The sequence below is a fragment of the Heliangelus exortis genome, chromosome 3 (assembly GCF_036169615.1).
Source record: "Heliangelus exortis chromosome 3, bHelExo1.hap1, whole genome shotgun sequence".
Lineage (NCBI taxonomy): Eukaryota > Metazoa > Chordata > Aves > Apodiformes > Trochilidae > Heliangelus > Heliangelus exortis.
The window spans coordinates 5,325,114-5,349,862 of record NC_092424.1 but is presented as its reverse complement, the minus strand read 5'-3'; the positions used below and the strand labels follow the sequence as shown (position 1 = coordinate 5,349,862).

Here is a 24,749-nt window from a genome sequence, read left to right as displayed (position 1 = left end):
GCTTTGCCTCTGGAGTGTGGGGGAAAAAAGAGCCAGAGCAGGGCAGGAGAGAGGTAGAAGCATCAGCGATGCTCGTCGGCGGGGGGGATGCGCGACCCGTGGGCGAGCGGCGCATCCCCCCCGCCGACGAGCATCACCCCGAAGCATCATCTTCTACCGCGGTACCGGAGCTTCCCGGAGCATTCCCCGGTGTCATTCCCCGCCTCGCCTTTTACCTTCCACTTTGGTGAGGGTGAGGACGGGGCTGTTGCAAGCGCTGAGCGGGGCCACCCTGGCCGAATGCTTCTTCATGGCGAGTCCGTCGCCGGCGGCAAGCTCCCCAGCCGCCCCTCCAACTACATCCTGACGATGCTGCCAGCCCTCCTCAGAGGCTCTTCTTCCCCCTCCACCCCTCACCACCACCACCACCACCACCACCACCACCCTCCCGGTTACAGCTCCCGGCCCGCCGCCCTCTGCCGCAGCACCGGGCGGCGGCGGGGGCTGGGGCTCGCCCGCCCGCCCGCCGGGGCTGCTGCAAACCCAACGTCACCGGTACAAACCCCCCCCTACTCCCTCCCGGCTCCCGGGGCCGCCCCCCCGGGTCGTAGCGGGGGTGGTACCGGCGGTGAGATGCCGAATTTACACCCCCTCCATCCCCCCCCTTCTCCGCCTCCTTACTCCCTGTCCCCGCCTCCCCCCGGTTCGGTCCGGGATGGAAGCGGCAGAAGCGGCTCCGGGATTGCGGGAGCCTTCCCGGGCACCCGGAGAGAGCCCGGACCGTAATGCGGAGGCTGAGGACACGGTTCCCATCCGGCATCCAGCAGCCAAACCCGCATCCCGGTCCTGAAGGTTTCCTGATGGTGCGGGGCTAACTGCACCGCACCACAAAGGCTGCAGGGTTGTTTTTTGGTTTTTTTTTCATCATCAGTTCCTTTCCTTACGGGTTAGGATGATTTACACTCTCCAAATAATTTATTTTTTTAATTATTATTTATTATATCCCTTCCTTTATTTTCCTCCAAGCCTACTCGCTATTCCGTGTCAATTTTCATCCCTGCCTTTTGGTAATTTCTCTCATCCTTCCCATTCCTGCTTGTGCCCTTTCTAAGAGGGACACCACAATTAGACACAGCAGTCAAGACGAGGATACACCATTAATTTATCCATAATATTCCAACACTTGCAGTCCCATACTCCACAGCTTAACACAATTTACCAACTTCTTCCTGAGACATGAAACAAAATACCACCAGACCTAGTAAGATAAAATGTGGCATTTCACACCTGTACGTAGCAACTTTTTATGGTGAGTTCCTAAACTCACCTTTTATGGTGACTTTTTTTCCTAAATAATTTTAAAGCCCCCCCCCAAGTCACGATATATCAACACCATGTGTTAGATTCACCCTTCTGTCACCATGCACAAGTCTAACTGATATTAATTAAGAAGAATTAAGAAGATTAATGCAAGTGGATCCCAGAAGAGAACAAATCCTAATGAATGGACGTGAAAAAAAAAATGTCGTATTACACTCAGCAAAGATTTCAGGTTTCACAAGATGCTGAACACCCTGAGCTCAGCACCCTTTACTCAGTGGATATGAAAATTTAACACACATTTAACAGGTTCCCTGATGAGAGGAGGCAGCAAACAAAGACTCAAATACTCAACGTTTCTTAAGATTCGGTAAAAACTGAAAGGAGTGTACTTTGCAACGACTGGGCAGCCATCAGTACTCCACAAACATTCCAAAGTATTTGTTAATTACGTAAATCCCAGCTATTGAAAAGCAGCTCTGACAAACTGCTTAGCAAACCATGGGAAAACAGCACCTTACTTGTCCTGGCCAGACAACTCTTGCTGTTTATTTAAGAGGTGAGTTTTTCGTGGTGGTGGTTTGCACGGGTTTCATCTGGTGAGCTGCAATCTGTGAGCTCAGAGGTGGTTTGCATTTCTTATGCCACTTCTGGGTCAGCCTTTGGGAGAGCTTTATAAAAAAAAAAATCATTAGGCTTCTCTCAAAGGGATCCTGCTGGAGGGGATATTCGTCTGCTCAGTGATAAGACCACAAAAGCTTGGCTTGGTGAAAAAAAAATAAATAAAAAACTGGCTTTTATGGTGATTTCTAGGCCTTCTTAGGAGGATTATCTGATCCATTCAGGTTCTTGTGATGTTACAGATCATAGGAATGGTAACAACCACAGGTCCATCTTGTTTCACTGCACTAATCCACCTTAGAGTCTAATTAGTTTCTGATCCTTAAAAGAAGTTAAATAAAAGGAGGCAGATCTCACCTGGGATGGTTCAACCCATGAAATATTTTGCAATGTTCTAGTGCCTTTTCTTGGAGCATTTCAAAGCACGTTATAAAATAATCCACTTGACACTGGCTCTGTGAAGAAATTTCAAGCTCATTGGTGGGTGAAATAAAGCCACAGAATTCAAGTGACTCCCTCAGGTTCAGATGACCTCCAGAGCCACATAAACCTGGCTGGCTTCTGCTCTGAACCTTCCTTCCAGGATCATCTAAGTTTCTGCTATGTAAGCAGGAAACTACTAAATCAGCACATTACATTCAAATTTCACCTACTTTTCCTAGAGGTAAATGGCTGTTCCAAGGCAGGACTATCAGACTTCTCTGCTGGCTGGATCTTGTAATCAATAGGACATTCATAAGAATTAAAAGGATATTTATTTAAAAGTTTTTATTGCTGAGCATTTCTGCTCTTTCCATTCTGCAAGGTTTATGCTCTTTTGTTTTTTAAAGGGAAGACAAAGCAAGCACAGTGTGTTACTTGGAGGATGGTGCTGCTCACCTAGAGAATCACATTGAAAACAAGACAGTTTTTTTTTTTTTTTTTATGGCACGTTATTTAACTCTGCATATTTTTAATACTGAGGGATTTGCAGAGCTATCGACATATTTCAGCTCTGCAATATTTTACAGAATAGAATACAGAATATTTTACAGCCTAGAACCCCAAATGTCCAAAAAATAGTAGGGCAGTGACTGCTTGCCCCAAGGGGGTTGCTTAGCAGAGAGCAGAACCTCTGCCAGCTCTCTGGGAGACAACCAGGGGCTGCTTTCTTTTGGTGCCCTTAGAGATGCACACACAGAAAACCAGAGACCTGCACTAAGCCCTTGTCTGACACTGCATAAAACCCATCAGCCACATAGCAAAATAACCAACAAGTTGTGTTTATTTAATGAAGACCAGGGTGCCTCCATTCCAGGGGTTCTACAGTAAAAGCTGCATTTGGCAGCAGGCTTGGTACTCACTTTTATCTAAGTCTTACTTACTTGTAACTAAGCCTTAACATGTTTGCTGCTGGATTACATTTAATTTAATTAACTCCAAGCACCTTACAGTATACATGCAAAACTGGTGCACACTCAAGGTAAAGTTTCTGGCCCTATCTGTGGTGTTTTTTTCTGTGACACTAACCCAGTATTCAAGAGGCAATGGAGGAAAAGCTGGTGGATGTCTGGGCTGCAGACATTTTATATACATAGAGAGGAAACTCTCAAAGCCTGGAGACTGGAAAAGCTGACTTCCATTTCAGAGCAAGAGTAAGGACACATCATTTGAATGAGGCAGGGTCAGATGAAAAATCCTGGATGAGACAGTCAGAATTTACCCAGCCAGGCTTCCACATGGTAGTTCCACTGGGCTGCTTTTGTTGCATTTACCCTTTTTCATTTTAGATTATGACATTATCATTTTTGGGTTGGGTTTGGGGTTTTTTTTATATACACATGTATGCTAGCACACAGCTATTATACTGCTTGTGATCACCACTGTTCTGAAAGATTTTTTTATTGACATAGAAAGGCAGCTGCGAGGCAAAACTAAATTCTCAGAGTTATGTGAGAATTTGACTTTAATTCTATTATTCAACCAACACGAAGGGTGTGCCCAGTTGGGAACACACAGCTGGTATTTTTCCAGTTCAGACATTTTCATATTTAGCACACTCATTAATAGGACATTTATTAATTGAAGTGCTTGCCTTACCACTGAGGCCAATAATTGTGCTTAGCAACCCTAAAGGAGATGGAGTGAGGACTTTTACTTGTGTAGCCAATTCCCTAATAGGCTCCATCTCATGCCAGCAGGAATTCATCTGCCAGAAGTCAACTACATGCATGAAACTCCACTGCCCACGATCTGTCAGGCAGAGATCAACCCTTCCTCTATTTTTTTGCAGCTACTAGGTGAGAATTCTCCACAAATAAACATCTGTCTGTTTGTGAGGAGCTTGTTCTGTTTGAATGCTGCATTAGTTTTGTTTGGCCGCTGCCTAATAATTTGCAAATAGTGGTTTGTTTTATTTTTATTTCCCAAATAAAAAATTGTAGATGTCAAACACATTTCTGACCCAAATAACAGCTATTTTAGAAATGATGTTTGCTATCCTGCAATCACTTTGAAATCTGCATTTAGATGTGCTGTCTGATGACCATTCTGTTTGCACGCCTCCTACCTTCAGAACCATCCACAGAACAAATTCATATTTTTGTCAAATTTACATACAATCTTCCCTGCAATATTAGCCTAGCCCTAAAAGATGACATCTTTCCAATCTTCCCTATGCCAAAACAATTCACTTATTTTTTGGTGTCACACCTTGAATTCCCAGAACAAGGCAGCGAAGGGAAGGGAAAGGATAAAAACCTCTCTGGCTGGAGATATTTGCCAGGTTGCAACAGAGGCTGCTATGGAATTACTGCTGAATGCCTCCTCTCCAAATTTGATTGTATATTCAGCACTACAGACAAAGCTGAGGGGTCTATAAAGGCTGCAGATGACAGAAATGACCATATATCCAACAGCTCCTAGACAGGGATGCAAAGCCCTGGCGAAAATATCTTCCACACATTTTGTTTTTCTTTTTTCTCCTCTTTATAATGCTGTGAGCATCACTAGAGGAGACAGCACTGATGAATTTTCTTTCCAATTCTCAGAAAATGTTAACTATTTCCAACATTTCCTGAGAAATTCTCTAGGTTTTGTGCATAAACAACAGCTGCACTGCAAATAATACTGGTGAATTCCAAAACTCTATGAAAAAAAAATAAATCTAGTTTAAGCCTCAGCATTTCAATACTGGACTATATAATTTCAATTTTCCAACCTGGGTTTAAGGATTTTAATAGGAAGCATTCACATCTTAACCTCTTACATTTGGACAACTTTAAAGTTACTTTCAGTTTAAAAAAAAAGTTAATTCAGTCCCCAGGGATGGGATTGCCAAGTTTTATGAGTGCAGCCTTACACAGAGGCCACTTCCAATTCACACCATTCAATGATTCAATGATTTCCAAGGGAATCAGACAACAAGATCTCTGCCAAATTGCCACAAACCTGTCTGACACTGCTGGGGGTCCAAGGCATCCCAAAGCCACTCAGTCTCAGCCTACATTGCCCTCAGTAACACAGCACAAATGAGCATCAGGATTAGCCCAGAGCAACACTTCCTCACAAAGGGACATGCAAGAGAAACACCAGAGACCCTACTCCTTTTCTAAAGGTCACTGAACCTCCTGTGACTGCCACAGACTGAGAATTTAAAGCTGAGTGACCCTTGAACACAATGAAGCTATGGAAAAATTGTCCCCCTGATTCAGTGGATGGATGGGCTCTGCCCTGGAGGTGCCCAGGTTTGGACCAGGTGGCTCAGACCCAGCCCATCATTTGGAGACTGGGATTGTTCAGAGAGTCCCCCTGCAAGGTTTGCCTTCAGGAGTTGTGATCTGTGAGGAACACAGCTCTCAAACTACCTAAATTCACAGCACTTCTTGGTATCAGTGCTGGGAACTGATGCTGAAAAGGAAGAAACCAGGATAACACCTGGGATGCCCATTTGTCTCCCTCCAGTTTGTCTTTCCCTGGGAAATCCAACAGCTCAACAGGTTGCTGAGCTGCTCTTTCCTACCTGCTCCAGGAAACCTCAGCAACCCTCTTCCTGTCTCTTGTCACTTTTTTTTTTTTTTTTCCCCCCAAAATGTTCCCTGGGCAGTTGTGGCTGGAGATAAGCAAGTAATGTCCTTGTACCCTAACAGCCCAGCAGTTTTTCTAACGACTCCCCTGGGTTCATCAGGCAATTGCTTTTCCTTGCAGATTTGCATATTGGATGCTGTCTTGACTAGGAGACCTTAATTACTCCAGGTCATACCCCATCATTAGGCCATTAGTTTGAACAACTCAGTAACATCTGCTTTTTAACCCCCTCATTATCCAGGATACAAACAGGATTAAAAATAACAGCATCACCTCCACATTCTTGACCAGCATCCCACTCCCAGCCACTTGGATTTGTAAGGCAGGGGATGTGAAGTGCATTTAAATGTAGCTGTGAATTTTTTCCACCATCAGAAACTGAGTGCAAGCTGTATAAAACATCCACTGCTGAAACACCCCAGTTTAGGAGGGCCTGACTCTGCTAGCAAAGACTAAAAAAAGCCAGAAGATGATGTTTGGCAGAGCACATACTTGTAGCATTGTAAAAAAAAAAAAAAAAAAAAAAAAAGGAAAAGAAAAAAAGAGGTTAAAAGATCTGTACTTAGCTCATATGAAAACAGAATTTTAAAAAATCTAAAACCTAAAGAGAATAAAAATAGTCTATTGTCCAGGCTCCGCTCAGAAAAAAAATAGGTTTGATTTGTGGGAAAATCTTTTGTACTGAAATTAAAGGTTCTTTAAGAGTAATCAAATAAGCACACACTCCCCTGCCTCAAGCACACAAGAAGAGACCATGAGAACTGAAGGGTGAATTACAGCTTTTTTTCCCTCCTCCTGAGTATTTACAGAACTCTGCACTGCCCTCCCAAGTAGTGTCAGGCAAGAAAACAAAAGATAACAAAATGAAACATCAAAAAATGAGATGAAAAAGGGACATCTAGAGATCTTTTGTAAATTAACAGTAAAGACATTTCTGAGCAAATATATTCTGTATTTCAAGTCACCCTATTTATGGGCAGTGCTCTGGGATGAAATTCTCAACCTCTGTCAAAGTGAATTTTCTTGCCAGCCACTTGACCAAAGCTTAGGCAGGATGGGAGCACTCCCAGTGGTCTTTGCACTGGAGAGTTTCAGCCTACATAATAATTTGCCAGGTATTTACCAGGAAGAAAATTGCTGCCTTTCTAAAATCCAAAGATGGGTAAGAGCCAGCAGGTACAGCTTGAATCCTGTGTTGCTCTTCTACCAGAAAGACTGATTTTAAACACTTTAAACAACTGCAATTTCCCTGTTCTCTGTATACTCTGCATTTATTATTAATTTTTGGTCAGTATTTCTTTTGTTCTTTTTTTTTTTCTTTGTGTTGTTTCCTCTCCTCTTTCATTTCTTTCCTTTGCCAAATTTCTCCCAGTGCTGATACCAAAAAGCTTGCAATTTGAACTCAATACCACATCCACTTCTAAAGTTACACAGACAAACAGAATACAAAAAAAAAAAAAAAAAAAACAAAAAAAACCCAACAACATTCAGCTGTGGTTTTCTTTTATTTATTGCTCATTTCCACCAAAATCCCTAACAGCTAGTACTGGGATTTTTTGAGGTATCTTAGACCTCATGATTCACAGCTTCAAAGCTCTGGGCACCTCTCAAGCTCTCTTAACCTTTGCTCTGTGATTTTAAGTTTCTGACTGTGCACACTATTGGTGCAGAAGAATTCAAGCTGAGGATGAAAAATAAAGCCCTGGGAACAGCCTGTCCCCACATTTTCTAAGCCTGCCCTGCCTCCTTTCAAGAACTCCAAGTAAGGACCAGCAGAGTGGATTTCTGGGTTAATTCTCAGGAAGCAGCAAGCCAGATCCTTGGAAGCAATAGGTTATTTTTCCTGGACCTCTCACTGAAATACTTAAAGAAAGGAGCTGCTCTGATTGAGCTCAGAGAGGCCATTGGGTTTGGCATGAGGAGTTCTCCCTACAAGCTCAGCTGTTAGTTAAAAGGTTCATAGAGAATGAACCCTTTAGCACCAAGTGCTTTGTAATTATGTACTCCCTACCCTGCAATCCTAATCACTCCAGGTTCCCACTCCTGGAGAGCTTAATTGCTTCTTCTTGAGCCCACTGGCTACTCCTCTGTCTTTTGGGACTTGCTCCTCTTGCTTCTTGCAACTGCTAACAAGGGAGATATTAATGCAGTTGTGCTCCAGCTATTACATTATAATATGAGACAGCAATATAAGCCTGCTTCCTAGAATATCTGCCTGGGAAAAGGGAAAGGGAGAGAGTGCTGGGGTGGGAATGCCTATTATAAAGTCTAAAAGTACCTACTGGTGTGTAATGAGCTATGGCAGTGAAATCCTCCCACTCCATTTCAGGCTCTGCCATTACCATGACACTGGCTGTGAATTAACTTTCTGCCACAAGTTACTCAGTTCTGGGCCCCTCAGTTTAGGAAGGAGACTGAGGTCCTGGAGCAGGTCCAAAGGAGGCAACTGGGCTGGTGAAGGGACTCGAGCACAGATCCCATGAGGAGAGGCTGAGGGAGCTGGGGGTGTTGAGGCTGGAGAAGAGGAGGCTCAGGGGAGACCTCATCACTCTCTCCAACTCCCTGAAAGGAGGTTGGAGCCAGGGGGGGGTTGGGCTCTTTTCCCAGGCAACTCTCAGCAAGACAAGAGGGCACAAGAGGTCTCAAGTTGTGCCAGGGGAGGTTTAGGTTGGACATTAGAAAGAATTTCTTTAGGGAGAGGGTGCTCAGCCATTGGAATGGGCTGCCCAGGGAAGGGGTGGATTCTCCATCCCTGGAGATATTTCAAAAGAGCCTGGATGTGGCACTCAGTGCCATGGGCTGGGAACTGCAGTGGGAGTGGATCAAGGGTTGGACTTGATGATCTCTGAGGTCCCTTCCAACCCAGCCAGTTCTATGATTCTATAAGTACCCCAGGACAGGACTTAGCTCCTTCCTCACTGTGTTCTCATGCTGAAAAGCCCTGACAAGAGCCAAGCATCATTGTTATTAAACACTTGGAATATATCTAACAGTCTGATTATTTGGAATTTATCACCCTTCTTTAATAAAGAGGATGAACTTATAAGTGCAGAGGGTGACTGCATTGTTACTGCTGTTTGTCACTAGTGCAAGAAGAATTAAAAGCTTTGGCTTGTCCATGACATCTGAGTTTTTGAAATGAGAGCAAAAACAACATTTTGTAGACCAAGAATTACTTCTCTTTATATTCTAGGGTGGTCACAAATTGATCCATAATGATTTTAACCTCGTAAGTGCAATACAGAACAATATAATATCAGAGGAATCCCTACAGAAAAGGTATAATGCACCACGGGAAACACCATGGAGAAACTTTAAGTCCTCTGGGTTGCTTCAAAGATGAGAAATGAGCTCAAGGTTGTGGCTGGAAAGTTAGGGTGGCTGCTTTGTCCCTTTGGAAAGGAGGTACTTTATATGGGAGGAACATGGATACAGCCAGGAGATTCCTAACCATGTAAAACTAGAATAATTCCACAGACTATGTCAGATAAACACATAGGCAGCAATAAGCATAGTCTACCCCAAGTATCACCTTATTCAGTCTTTTACTTAAGAGTGTAACATTATTTTAGCAGCAGCCCTCAGAAAACAGGCATGGAACTGAGGAAACCCCGAAGTTTTATCCAACTTTCTGAATAAAAAAGACAGGGTTGGTAACATCATGCTGATTAATTTGTTTAGTCTAAAATAAGCAAAAAGCTGGTGGCATTTTTTAATTCTTCAGATTGGAAATGAAGGGAGTAAGAGCTTGGCTCCAACAAGTTTCATATGCACAGAGCAGCTGCTGCTGAGCTGGCCTGACAGGTTCCCTTTCATTTCAGCATCCATAGGGGAACCTCAGGGGTTCCCCACAGCCTGAGAGGCTGTGAAAAAGGTCAGGGAAGGAGAGAGGAGAAAATGATAATTTCTCCCAGTCACTTTCATGCTTCTGTAAAAAAAAAAAGGCACCCAGATTTACTGCAGATATCTTCTTTTCCCCCCACTCACTCAGGCACAAGGTGAGCACACTGCTGCTGGAGGTTCTGTGTGATTCACAACTTTTATCCTTTGTCATCTTGATTCCTGCCAACTTGCAGAAGTTTGCAGTTTCCAGCCCTACTGTTGCCAAAAGGGAGCTTTCTACAACCTTTCTTGGGGTGTGAATGTCCACTGGTGGATTACATTGCATTACAAGAAGAAAATAAGCATAAGGGGTTCTTGCTGTTGCTTGCTGGGCATTAATTGCTAAATCTGCATGGATTTGGTTAAATCAGGCACAAGGATTTTTTAAAATGCTGGAGCAGGAACTTCAGGTTTCCCATTTATGTGGCAATGGCTGTGAGCATTAAAGATGTGTCCTTCTCTGCTATAAGCCCTGTATTTTACACAATAATAACCCAGCTCTTTTTTATCAAGACCTTCTGCTGCTTATCACTAATCCTTCAGCTTCTAGACCAGATTTGGTTAATGCTTCTGGGGACTGAATTTGGATCATTAATTAACAGTACCAGGGATATCTATAATAAGATTACACACATGGTTGTACAATCCCATAACTCAATCAATTTTCTTTTGAACTAAAGGGAACTTTGTCATTGCACCCAATGCACTCAGCACTGGAACTGCCATTGCTGCTAGAACAGTGACAATAGAACAACTTTAAAAAGAGACTAAATTTTAAAAACAGAAAAGAAATATTTGGTTATGGAGTAGGAGGAGGGAAGGTCACATTAAGCTATGAATCCATAGGAAAGCTAAAGGGGGTAAAGCATGAGGCAGAAATATCAAACCTAGAGAAGGAAAGACAGGACCATCAGTCAGGTTAAGCCAGAGGGAGATGGGCAGTGACACAGGTAAGCAGCAGAACACAAGTATCTGAAATAAGATGAATATTGGTTCAATTCAGAAACATTAAAACATTTGCCTGTTGTGAGGAAAGTCCCCCCCCAGAGTGTGAGGATGTACCCCTGCACAGGAGTGTACTGAGGAGTGTGCCCCTGTGCTCAGCCCTGGTGAGGCCACAGCTTGAGTCCTGTGTCCAGTTCTGGGCCCCTCAGCTCAGGAAGGAGATTGAGGTGCTGGAGCAGGTCCAGAGAAGAGCAAGGAGGCTGTGAAGGGATCCAGCACAAGTCCTGTGAGGAAGGGCTGAGGGAGCTGGGGGTGTTGAGGCTGGAGAAGAGGAGGCTCAGGGGAGACCTCATCACTCTCTACAACTCCCTGAAAGGAGGTTGGAGCCAGGGGGGGGTTGGGCTCTTTTCCCAGGCAACTCTCAGCAAGACAAGAGGGCACAAGAGGTCTCAAGTTGTGCCAGGGGAGGTTTAGGTTGGACATTAGAAAGAATTTCTTTACGAAGAGGGTGCTCAGCCATTGGAATGGGCTGCCCAGGGAAGGGGTGGATTCTCCATCCCTGGAGATATTTCAAAAGAGCCTGGATGTGGCACTCAGTGCCATGGGCTGGGAACTGCAGCGGGAGTGGATCAAGGGTTGGACTTGATGAGCTCTGAGGTCCCTTCCAACCCAGCCAGTTCTATGATTCTATGATTCAGCAGATCCTGTTCCTTTCAGCTGGAGTAAAAACTACCAAAAGCACAGAATCCTATGCCAGGAGGCTCCTTGTCCTACAGTGCACAGTTTGGGGTTAATGTCTTAGTGCAGAGATGTCCAACTTGTTCTTTAGCTACCACTTGATCCTTTCACCTTGGCCAAGAGGATAAATCCTTTGGAGAACCGAGCTGCTTTGTATCCCTCCCATCATGCAGAGCAAACCTCTCAGATCCATCCACAGGAGCATTTGCAGGATGGCACATGGATATGGATATGCAGTAGGAACAGTGAGAAGACTGGAGAACACTTCAGCTGGTGCTGAACTGCCTGGTACAGGATGCTCTCAGAATAACCCTGGGGGAACACCAGCTCCTGGTGTCACAGCAGCATCAGCCATGCCCTGCCTTTTGCTCAGAACTGGCCAGATGCCTGGATGATGGAAGGATAAGGGCCCTGAGAGCAAGAGACAGCCTGTCCATCTTCATCTCAACCTTCATTAGAAAGGCTCCTGCATCTGCACTGATGGCAGAACCATTCTCCAAGATCTGGAAGAATAACACTTTGCCCCAGGGTGGCTGTTTGGGCTTGTATTCCCTCTCCCACTCCCAGCAGATGCAGGTCTGGATCTCAGGTTCTATTTCCACCCAACTATGAAGCAGCAGGAAAGCAGATTTATCTCCTGTGTATTATTTCCACCAGTGTTCCCCCAAGTGCACATAAAACATTCCTCTAATTCTGTCCCAGGGTTCTGTTGATATTAACAAATCACTTGAATTTTGCTCTGAGTAATTAAAATTAGAAGTATCTTTTATTGCAGTTGCAAGCAGGAGGCAAATGCAGCTGGGGCCTTGTTATTCAGCTAAGTGTAATAATTCAGGCAACAGCACATATTTCTTCAACTGCTTTTCTTTCATAGAACAGTCTCAAGCCTTCAACAAAGCCACACACAGTTCCTCATAGCATGGAAACATAAATCTAGGTCCCACACCACCAAATGGAAATAAATAGCACTAATACCAATTTTTTTTTCTGATTAACTATGTATAAAACACCTTTTGAATAACTTATAGCTGTTTCATGGAGTAACTCACTGAAAAAAAAATAACTCTTCAGTGTCAATTTAAACCTGGCTTGGATATTAGCATTTTCAGTGCAAAATGTAAACCAAACTGAGTACTGCTCATGGAGACCTAAAAAATAAAGCTTTCAGAGTCCAGGCTGACTCAGACACCTCCAGGAACAAGCCAGCACTTCATCAGAACATAAAACTTGCTGTTTGCTCAGTCTTTCCCCTACTAGTGGCATTTCTCCAGGATTGATTTTCTAGAGAAGGTTAGAAGGAAAACAATAACAAATGCATGAAGAAAAGAAAGGAAAGCCAGTAAAAAATGCATTTATAGAAGACTGGAAGGTTATGAGGCCTCTCAGGACCTGTTACTGAAGCTTTTAATCAGTGTATAGGGCACAGTTAGTGCAGTTAAAGGAACTTCAGATATCCTAATTCAAAACCTTATATACTCCCCAGAGACAGGATTACCTGTGAGAATTGACAAGTTTTTTTCTTGGTTTCTTTTTTGCCATCAAAAAGCTTATCTTTTGCTCTTCTTCCAGATTGTTTGGATGAAGGAGGGAGGTTGAAAGCAGAGAAGTAGAATCATGCCTGGGAGGCAGAGGTGAAAGAATCAAAATACAGCTTTAAATCTACAAGGAGCTAAGACCATGGCTAAGCTTGAGATAAGTCCTTGCAAGTCAATCAGGAGGAAAAATGCTCCGTTTTGTTAAGCAGGAACTCATCATAGTTTCTGTCATCCCAACATTTAAGAGATCCTGATATAATCACTGTGTAAAATGTGGTCAGAGCAGGTGGATCTGCTGAGAGATTTTTTTTCAGTGATTCTTTTGTGTCTGACAAAGCAAACAGGGCATCAACTGAGGATAACAACCCAAAGGCAGAAGCCAGGCAGAAGCATACAGAACTTTCTAGAGCAGTTAAGGCTACAGAAGGGGAGGGCAAGAAGTACTAACATGGCACATGTGGGAATGCAAGTTGGCTTTGATGATATAAATTCAACAGAGATCAATCCAAAAGAGCATCAAAAGAGATACTCACAGATAGCCTGCATCCACTTCATTATCTGAGGAGTGTAAAGATTGACTGGAAAATTATTTTTAAAAATAAGAATGGTTTTGCTGTCTAGACAGATTCCAGATGTGGATCCCCTAGGCCAATCTGCTGAAGCACTGCAGAGAAATCTGCCAAAAGACAACCCAAACTTTTAGAAGAATACATTTAGATGAAATGTGGCTCTTAATTTCTATGTTTCAGAGGATGTCAAAAAGGATTAATGATAATAATAGTCACTGCTTCACCTAAGTTAATGCTATATATTTTAAAGAGTTGTTACCCTGCTCTCCCTCCTTAGGCAGTGGATAACATACATAAAGATAAAACAAGTTGTTTGCACTCTAGTCAATCTCTAACACCTCCACTAAGTTTCAACCAATTTAACTCCCATTTAATGCCCATTGCTGACTAAATCCCTAAGCAGCATGATTGGTATAAGTCCTTTTGCTTGAAAAGCAGCCTTCTTTATCTTATAGAGAATCATACAACAGCCCCAATAGATATTTCTCAGTGAAGACAGCACCAAAACAATGACATTCTGTCTGACAACTTGAAGCACACTAACACTGAACCAAGTTATATGTTTTTATCTCACTACAACCTTCCCTTCCCTACATCTTATCAGGCATAACTGTGCCATGTTCCACTGCTCACAGGGAGAATCAGTGAGTATCTTAAAACAATTTCCCCTTAAAGCAGTGTCATCTGTTCAACGTGTGTTCTGACAACTGAATACCACTAGAAAGTGTTCAGCATCTTGCAGTCATTGAAGAAGCCTTTGTCATAGAAACACAGAATTGGCTGGGTTGGAAGGGACCTCAGAGCTCATCAAGTCCAACCCTTGATCCACTCCCGCTGCAGTTCCCAGCCCATGGCACTGAGTGCCACATCCAGGCTCTTTTCAAATATCTCCAGGGATGGAGAATCCACCCCTTCCCTGGGCAGCCCATTCCAATGGCTGAGCACCCTCTCCAGAAAGAAATTCTTTCTAATGTCCAACCTAAACCTCCCCTGGCACAACTTGAGACCTCTTGTGCCCTCTTGTCTTGCTGAGAATTGCCTGGGAAAAGAGCCCAACCCCTCCCTGGCTCCAACCTCCTTTCAGGGAGTTGTAGAGAGTGATGAGGTCTCCCCTGAGCCTCCTCTTCTCCAGCCTCAACACCCCCAGCTCCCTCAGCCCTTCCTCACAGGACTTGTGCTGGATCCCTTCACAGTCTCCTTGCTCTTCTCTGGACCTGCTCCAGCACCTCAATCTCCTTCCTGAGCTGAGGGGCCCAGAACTGGACACAGGACTCAAGCTGTGGCCTCACCAGAGCTGAGCACAGGGGCAGAATCCCTTCCCTGGACCTGCTGGCCACGCTGTTCCTGAGCCAGGCCAGGATGCCATTGGCCTTCTTGGCCACCTGGGCACACTGCTGGCTCATGGTCACCTTCCTGTCAATCCAGACTCCCAGGTCCCTTTCTGCCTGGCTGCTCTCCAGCCACTCTGTGCCCAGCCTGTAGCACTGTAGTTGTGCTGTGGATATTCCAGTCACAGCTGTCGGTTCCTTCCTGGGTCATTGCATTCAAAATGAAAAGAAAAAACTTGTATTTTATTTCACAGCGACTTTTAACCTACTATTAATTGGGGGTTTCAATTATTATTATTTTGGACAGAAAAAGGGTGTTTAACTGAAAAGACACCACATCCTATTGTACTACAAGCAAAATGACTGCATTTCAGTGTGCAGAGCTGCACACCCAGCCTGGTTTTATTTCCAGCCATTTTGCAGTTTCAAAATTGTTTTTGCTGCTTCAGGGGAATTCACTCAAAGTAACCAAAGACCTTGTTGTAAATGTTACTCTGGGTGTCACTATGTAGTGGCAAGAAGGAAGATATTATGTTCAGTCTTTCCTATCTGTATTTCCTTCTTCTAATCCAAGCATGAGTTTTAGGAAAGTAAATCTCCTGGGTTTTTTTCCCTGTGTTTCAACTGCAGAAATTGCACTTTCTTTATTTCCAACCCAAAATAACTACAATGCATCTGGTATAATGAAGTTGCTACACAAAATGCCTGCCAAATGACTGCCTGATCAGTTCTGAGGGTTTTGTGTTTCTGTAGCTGTTTTTTTTTTTTTTAACATTTGGAAAACTTTGGGGGAAGGCAGTGAGGGGCAAATAGAAATCAGTACCACTTCTCTTCTCACTTAGATAATAACATTCTGATATTCTCCTGCCTGGTTGTGAACTGTACACGAACAAAAAACATTTTAAAAGTGATTGAGAGAAAAGTAGAACCCAGGAATTTTACCAGATGGGAGGAGAGAGGTTCTTTGCAACTCCACTGGGTGCAGAGTGCCAAACACTTAACAATTTGCCAGCAATACAGGGGAATGAGAGACTATCTATTGCTGGAATTGGTCCACTTCAAGGAAGAAACAAAATAATTTATAAAATGCTAATGACTACAGAAATTCCATCATTAAAATCACTGCTACTTCTGCTGCAGATAATACAGATGGAGAAAGGGAACATAAAAGATCCCCCAGGCTTGCAGGGAAAATTTTTGCAGCTTTCATATTTCTTTTCAGACTCTCCCTCCTCAGCATGTCTTTCAGTGTAAAGGAGCCTTAGGAATTTGCCATGAATCCCAAGAATGATTTGAACTGAGCCTCAGATTCACAGGAAAGAAGGAAAGTGAGCACAGCACAAAATCATTTCTATTATAATCACCTAGATTAGCATACTGGAAGGCATCCAGTTTTTATCTCCCATGTCAATAATGTGCCCTGATTGCTAATGATACCCATACATGTTGGCCAACTGGATGTTTAATTAGATGAAGCTGGGGCAATTGTGATGGAAAATTGCTTTCAAACGTTACATCTTTTGTCATATAAGTCAGTGTGGTTTTCTGCATGGTTTATTATTTCATGTGCAGCATGCTTGCTACTGCCATTACCCATCTGCATGTTTTGTTTCCAGGTTTTATACTACAAAGAACTGCCCAGACACCTAATCAAAACACCAAATAATGAACTTTAACTTCAACTGGCTTGAGCTGATCTGTATCTGCTTACAAAGTGATTTGCTGAGTTGGTTTCAGTAACTATTTAAAGCTAAGAATGTGATCAGTACCTTACTGATGTTGATCAGCTTCCCTCCCTCCACATCCCTGATTTGATTTAACCCCAGAGCACAAGTTTCCCCTATTTTCAGTTAAGAGTCCAGTGTAACTCGACCCAAAAACTCCCACCCTCTCCAGATTCCTACTGAACTCCTGGTCTCAGTACATTTTTAACCACAGGAGTCCCAAACCTTAGTTTTGCCCCTTGTGAAAAATCCTACTCTCTGTTTTAGAGTTGCTGGCTTTCTGGTTTACTGGGCAAGTAATCAAGAACAATTCCCTTTTATCTTTTTCTTCTCTTTTCTCCTCAAAAATTCAAACAGGAGAAGTCTGAACCGTGGTACCTAAACCACTTTTATTTTGCCTCCACTCAACTTGCCCTCTCCTATCTAACACTTCCTAAATGAAACAACTGTTTTTCCATCCTCTTTTTGGTTTGAAACTTCTCTCTGAGTCTGATTTTTCCCCAGCTCCTGCTGAAGTTGGTCTGTGGAAGGTCAGCCAAAATCAGCCACCACAGCTACATTTGATGTAAATTATGAATTAATAGTTATAGGGAATTATGCTACTTCACTATGGAACCCAGAAAGACCCTGTGAGAAACTTAAATTCTTTAAATTTGGTGCTCTGCCTTAATGTGATTTGTCCTGCCAACAAGTCTGACAGAAAGAAAAGAAAGAACTCCAAATATTAAGTCACATTTTAATGGTTTTAATGTTAATGGAGACAGAGAGCTGGCTTTGTGTCTGCCCTGTATTTGTGAGACCAAAATGCTGTGCAGGTATTGCCTTGCATAATATGTAAATCCCATCTTCTTACAAAGAGGAGGAAATGTGCACATTACAAATCATTCTGTCTGGGACAGAAAGAGGCTGCAATGTAATTAGCAGGAGGATACAGCTGTTGTAAAAAGTCACATCATCTGTGAAGAGCTCAGCCTAGACAAGAGGCTTGAACAATACTACAACACATCCATTATACCCATTATAATATTCCAAGCAAACCTGCAGCCATCCCAGGCTGCAAATACATTTCCCTAAATGGATTAAGAAGGAAGTGGAGGTCCTAGGATTGCTTTGATGTAGCATTTGTATACATTGACATCCTTACAGCTCTAAAGTATCAGAGAAACACCACACAGAGATTGTGTCTGGAGAGCCCACAATTTATTCCAGTCTGTGATGCAGCACCCTGGATCTGTTGATTACCCCTTGGCTAGAACAGGCAAGAGATGGCTCAGAAATAGTTTTTAAGACAGTGAGACTATTTCACATTTATCTTTGGTCTTATATCATGTCTTCCCTTTTTAATAGTCTTATTTAGAAATAAGTTTTCAGATTTATGATCAAGAATATATCTAGACAATACTTGTTTTCATTTCCTTTATGCCTGTTCACCCTCTAAATCTTGTGAGACAGACACATTACTTTCTCAAAAGCCAAAGGTTCAAATAAAGCTGTACTAGAGTCAGGGTCTGAATGCTTGAAAACTCAGACATGGCTTGGAGTCCCAGACAACAGCAGGTGAGGAAAGAATGCCCTGCTATTGAAAACCACACAGAAATATGTTACCAAAAAAAAAAAAAATGCATGGTCACCTTACACTGTCCTTAGAAAACCTGTTTGTGACAGAGCACAGGTGCCCCCATCTCCTTGGGCCAAACACAGGTACCAGGACCAGGCACAAACCCCTTGCAGGCATTTGGGGAGTGGGAAGAAGAAAGCTCTGGAAGCCCCAAGCCTTGCTCAGCCACCCCAAGTGAAAAGCTCAAGAGTCCTACAGCAACTGAGAGTGATTTTAGGCAGAAGTCAGTGGGTACTTCTCTCTCTGTGCTGCTGTGGATGTGTTCAAGGAATTTCAGTGGAGCAGAAAAGCTTCATTCTCCCCTTTGGAAGCTTTGTTACCTGAATGAGGAGATGTCCTGACTTTCCTGAGCACATCTGCACAATCTTCCTGTGTGAACTATGTCTATAGAGCCACAGGAGTGAAGTATCTGTCACCATTTCATCAGTCACCATCCCATCAGTCTCATCTTAAGGGTGAGGTCCCAGTCTGACAGCAGCCAAGAGAAAGGCTCAGGATGGAAATACTGCTCCTCACTTGGGTAACTCTGGGTAACTCACCAAATGCTCTATTCCTACTGAAATCCATGGATTTGTCTGGGGCAAAAGAGACTATGTTACAGAGCTGGAAGGAATTGATAAAGCCACTATTTTTTCAACAGTGAATTGGAACATCCCAAGTGCTGGAAAGCACAAATGGTTTTCAGTGGAGGCTGAAAGAACCAGAGCCAGGGATTAAAGAGCCCAGGCTTGTGTCAGCTGTGAGCAGCCACCCAACAACTGATCTTCAGATAAAATAATATGGGAACAAGACCAAAATATGTGTAGGTATTCAGAACATATTTATAACTGTACATATGACATCTTACAATGTAAGAAAATCTTCACATAGGCACATTCTTACTGACAACCTGCTCTGACTTATCTTGCACCTCAGACATAGCTTTTCTCAAATACTTTGGTTTGATCCTTACTATAAAAGCAACAGAAAATGCTGCTCTGCCTTTTATAAAATGTCTTTGTCAAAGCACTAGAATTGGACTGTAAGTCACCAAACTGTCTCAGGCTGTCACAGAAAGCTTGATGGAGCTTTTACCTCCTCACTCAGCTGTTCTGCCTGGTTGTTGCAATCACTCTCAGATTGCTCTGATTTGGTTCTCTCAGTTGTGCTTTTAGAACTCAGCCACGACCTTCTGCTTCCAGTTTTGCCAGGTGTATTTGGCATTTGTTGCAGTCAAATGTGGTTTTTGTTACCACTGAGCCACAAAAGCAGAGATTTAGCACACAGAGGGTTTTGATGCTGTGATGGGAGCCAAGTTCCTGACCAACAATGAGGGGAAGAGTGCATGGAAAGAGCATCTGTAATGCTGAACGTTGTGTTTGCTGCCTTGGAACAACCCAAACCAAACAGAAAGCTGTGAGTTTGTTAGCATAAGCACAGGGAATACTTCAGAGACATGATTTGTAAGTATGTTGGAGTCCTGGAAATGTCATTACCATCAATAACTAGCACAGTGGTTATTTCACAAAATGCAGCAACCATGCAGATTTGAAGGAATGTGCTAATTAAGAAACACAGTAGGGTTATAAAATAGAGGAGCCTGGGGAGAAAGCTATTTTTTCATTCTTTAATTTCAGAGCTTTGTGCAAGAGAAGAGGGTAAAAGGCTGCCTCACCACAGCCACGTCCTCATAAGCACAAAATTTCCCTGCTGGGTAGTGGCAGGGCTGAGCCAACAGACCAGAAGAGGAGAATCCATCCTAAAAAGAGGAACAGAGGAGAGTCAGGACAGCTCAGCAAGCCAATCCAAGTGGCAAACTAAGTTGCCTATTTTGCTATTTAATTTTGGAGACCCACTCCATGGGCTGCCAAGAGGATAACTTGGCTGGCACTGACAAATCCCCACTCAGAGCCCTGGCACCCATGCAGCTGTGTTTCTGCTTCTCTTTTTGGTTTTCTTTCCAATTGCCCAAACATTTTTGCATTTGAAGCTAATATTTGAAACAGATGCTGGGCAAACTGATATCCTTCAGTTTTCCTACCTCTTGGATAGTCAGGAATCCAAACTTAAGAGGATGTACAGAAGCCCAGCCTGCTCTGCCTGCAGCCTGGGAACTGCAGAGCTTGGAGGTGCTTAATGCAAAATGTTAGGGGTAAAAAAGCCCTGCCATATATCACCCAATGCCTCACAGGCAAAGGTATGCAAGGAAAAGATCATTTACCACTTTAGGTGACCCCCAGGTTAAGAAAATCCATCCATTTCCATCTTTGCATGGAAAAATATGTGGCTTACAGAAACTCAGAAAAGGGGGCCAAACTTGTGAGGCTGTAATACAAATGAGAAATCTCTCCTTACAACAGGAGACAGAAGCAGTGTTTTGTTATTTTAAGTTGTTACAGGCTACATTCTTTGTTTGCAAGTAGGGTACGTGGCAGCGAAGGGTAGAAATATTAAAAATATTAAAAATATTTTAACGTTTCATACTGACAATAGTAAAAACAGATCAAAAGATCAGACTACAAATCCTGTACAGTGGGATTCGACTTTTAGTTGTTCTGAAGAGAGGTGAGCAGAGAAAATTACCTCACTGCTGTCTCAAAAGCAATCTTTTAAAGCAGTGAAAAGAATGATTCAAAGCTAAATAGGATAAGTGGGAAAACTCCTGGATTAAATTTGTGTCTGCACTGAAGTGAAGAAGAAATGCTTCAGTCATCAGGGAAAGGATTTCATCCAGTGAAAAGGTTATAACTAGGGACAGCTTCAGAGAGGAATAACATCTCCCTTCTCCTCCCCACCTTTCCTTTTAGTTGTTGCTCAGTCATCATCATCAGCTTCCCCTGAAGATCTTGAGAATAAAAACTTTTCCTAAGACTGACAGGAGGTGGATGCCTGGGAAACTTTCTCTTACAGGTCCAAACAATTCAGGCTTTAGTGAGCTACAGAACTGAAACTTTACATTAAGCCATCTGAGGAAACAGTCTGAAAAGTGTAATGTAATAAAGCCCCTTCTTCTGCTCCTTAAACCAAAGAGTAGTCATCTGTCTACATATTTTAAAAAAATAAGTTATTTTTAGATGCAATATGAAGCAGAAGTCATTTTAACAGCAACATTCATATGTAGATGACTTTTCTAAGGCAGGAAAAAATAAGTAATGGAAACAAATACATGGGATAGGAATAGAACCTCAAAACTGTCTAATGACCAGCTAAAAATAGATTTTGGCTCATACTTTTCAAGGTCTTAGAAAATCAGAATGATTTCAAAAAGAAGGTATTTCAGCTGGGCTACGAACCTTGGTTTTTTTGTTGTATTTTGAATGCACTGTGGTGTCCTCATCTGTCACTAAAGTCAACCCCAAAAAGTACACACTGAGAAACCAAGTTCTACTTTTTAGGAATGAGTGAACTTGACTTTTAGATTCAGTGGCACTTGGGTGCCAATACCTCAAGTTCTCCATGTATAACACATGCTCCTCATTTTGTTCCCCACCTCCAAGCAACGGGAACACTGCAGAATCCAGAATTCAAGAGCATCTCTAACCTTCCTTGTCCAGTGTTACTGAGACACAAGCAAAGTGGTTCTTTAAATGCACATCCCTGCCCTATTCCTCAATCATTTCAGGTGAAAATTCCAATCTAAAATTTAATTTGGTTTAGCTCTCCAGAGCTGGCACAGCTTTAGGGCCAGCCATTTGAGCTTTTCTTCTGCCTTGTACCTTATCAACAATTCTTTCCAGGTAAATTCCACTTTAAAAAAAATCTTTATAATTGGTAATTGTAGTGCAGGCAGTTGTGTCAAACTCTTTCCTGCATAAGAGCCTCAGTCACTTTAGTCTGAATTTCTCCTGGAAGCTTATTGAGTATGAACTTATCAGGGAGTTTCTCTCTCATCCATGTTTGGGGCTGAAACTTTTTCAGACCTGGTGGGGTAGATCCATGGGCAGCTTCCCACAACCTGGCTCCCTTTTAGCCTACACTGACTTGGATTTTTAAAGCTTGCCAATGAATCCTCAGGCAGAATCAATGTCTCTTGGACATGCTGTATGATGTTGCCATGGATTAAGCCAGCAGGTTTCTTTCTCTCATCCCACAAGGATGATGCAAAAGTTGCCTTACTACCAAAGAAATTTCTTTTCCAGATGAAGAAGCTCACACATGAGAAATGCTGCTACACATATCACAAGGATCCAACTTGCTAAAATATCACAAGACTCCCTGACAAAGATACAAAGCTTATTTGCCAGTGATACCCTCCTACTCTGCTGCAGCCCACAAAATGCCTAAAATAACCACCCAAAGGTAAGCTTCAAAGCCTTCTGCCTTCAGCTCCAGTTTCAAACAGAGCAACTGAAATTTAAACAGAGGAAGTAAATGTTGTTCTCTTCATGACTTCACCCTTCATCCAGAAATAAATATAAATCCCCTTGTTCCTTAACTGTTTCATGAAACAGGGGATTGGATGAGTGTTCATGAAAGTGGGAAGCTGTTAAAGTTACCATGGGGGGTAACTCCAGCATGAAATCTCCAGCATGAAACCACAGCACTTGGATGTTCCTGCTGCTTTTGGTCACCTTGTAGGTACAGGAAAGTACCTACAAAGTCAAAGTACCTACCTGTCAAAGTTCTCTAATGCATCTCTTTGTTTTTCTCTAACACTCCCAGGTCAGTACTGGGGACTGGAGGATGTAAAATCTTGAACAGCCTTCTACCATAAGCTGCTGCCTTCAGTTCTAGCCAGGCTAGAAGGCCTTATCCTTGGATCCCTACACAAGGAAAGAGGTAACCAAGTGCCTGGGGGGCTGTCCACAACACAGGAACTGTGCCACAGGAACAGATTTATGTGCTGTGGTTCCCTCTGTCTCCTCTTTTGCCTGCTCTCTCTGGCTCTTCTCCCCCACTTGTTGATCCACATACAGTGGGATGGAGCTCCTGCTTTATTTTCCTCTGGATTGTCTCATGGCAGGTCAGGGTTTGTGTGCTACATGTCTGCTGGGTGACCTCTTTGTGCTCAGCCTGTGACAAACATCATTCCCCTTTGCTCCTGCCCATTTCTTCCACTCTGTCTCTGTCCCTTTATTTCAAGTAAATGATTTTGCAGCTTGACCTTCTCCTCTGACTCTTGCCAGGCTACAGGGGCTGAAAATCTGCTTTTCCTTAGAGCTGAGCTGTGAAGAGAGACTGCTAAATGTGCTGGGAGAGCAGATGTTAAAATGGAGGTCGTGAAAAATTATGGATATGGAGCAGTGTGAATTAATTTGAAGATATGAGATCCCAGCTGTTCTGCTAGGGACATGAGAAGAGTTAACTGCAGCTTGGGTAGCACAGGGAAACAATTTCAATGAAAGAAGCCTTGAAATATCAAAGAACAGAGTTATCAAAACAGATCATTGTTAACAAATGGCTGTTTATTGCTAACACAAAGCAAGGGTATGGTCTGAAGCTGGATTCTTTCTGTAAGTGTTTACTAGAGGAAGAGACAAAAAAAGACATTTGTATCCTATCAGTTGTTCATAAAACTCAACTGTTTCCATATGGCCCTCTCCTATACTGGTTTTCAGGATACATGGCTTCCAGTTTTCAGTCTTTTAGAGCAATCCACCAAGGGAAACACTCTCAGTATTAGGTAGGTACATCCTATTCTCAAGACTAATTTTTAAAAGGAAAATTAATTTGAGATAGTGACTGGAATAAATCTCACATACATTAAGTACTCAAAATATCACCCATGCTTGGACAAAATTTCCCATTTCACAGCTGATTTGTAAATCTGCTGGTGCTTGTATTTCTCAGTTTGTGTTTGCCACCTCTGTTTTCCTCTGTAAGTTCAGGTGAGTATGTGAGTGTCTTTTAAAGTAGCTCAGAAGCTTTTCTGTACCTGAAATTAATCAGTAATACTGTAATCAGTTATAGTGAGCAGCAGCAAAACCACACTGCAGACCAGGATCAGAAAGTGCTGCTCCAGAGAGGAGTGACTGAAGTTCATCAGCTCAAGGAAAATGCCTTGGGACTGCTTTCAGGAACCACTCTCCAGGACAAGTTTCACCAGAAAAAAATTTTGTTAGCCCATCTTGCTTCTGCATGTGTTTAAGCAGCTAAAAAACAGGTGACAAGTGCACACAGCAGCTGAAATCCTCACTCCTGTGCTTCTGGGAAATACAAAAGGTGATCAGGTTGGTACTGCTGAGAGCTGGGCTCTCTGCTCCCCTCCTCCAAACAGGGGGAGAATTAAAGGGAGGAAGAAACCTTTGCTGCTCACCTCAGCTTGCACTGGTAGCCATGCAAATACAACATTATGAAGCCATTTATACTACCATCCATTAAGAGTTCTTATTGTAAATAACATTTTTTTTTCCTCTGGCACACCTCATCTCACTGGAAGTGCCACTAACACATTAGTGTGTAACCCAGCTAAGGTTTGCAAAGCCACCTTCAGCTTGAATAACAAC

At 42.9% G+C, this 24,749-nt stretch overlaps 1 protein-coding gene across 2 annotated transcripts in view; it reads right to left on the bottom strand.

Moving 5' to 3' along the window:
- SLC35F3 (solute carrier family 35 member F3) overlaps positions 1-24,749 on the bottom strand; it is a 161,189-nt gene that overhangs the window by 62,776 nt on the left and 73,664 nt on the right. The window contains exon 1 of one of the 2 annotated variants that reach the window (XM_071738998.1): positions 216-522. The exons of the other annotated variant lie outside the window; for it this stretch is intronic. Within the exon in view, the coding sequence (XP_071595099.1) occupies positions 216-291 (76 nt within the window). The 5' untranslated portion in view covers positions 292-522. Of the gene's footprint in view, positions 1-215; positions 523-24,749 lie in introns of those variants that run through there. 2 annotated transcript variants of the gene reach the window in all.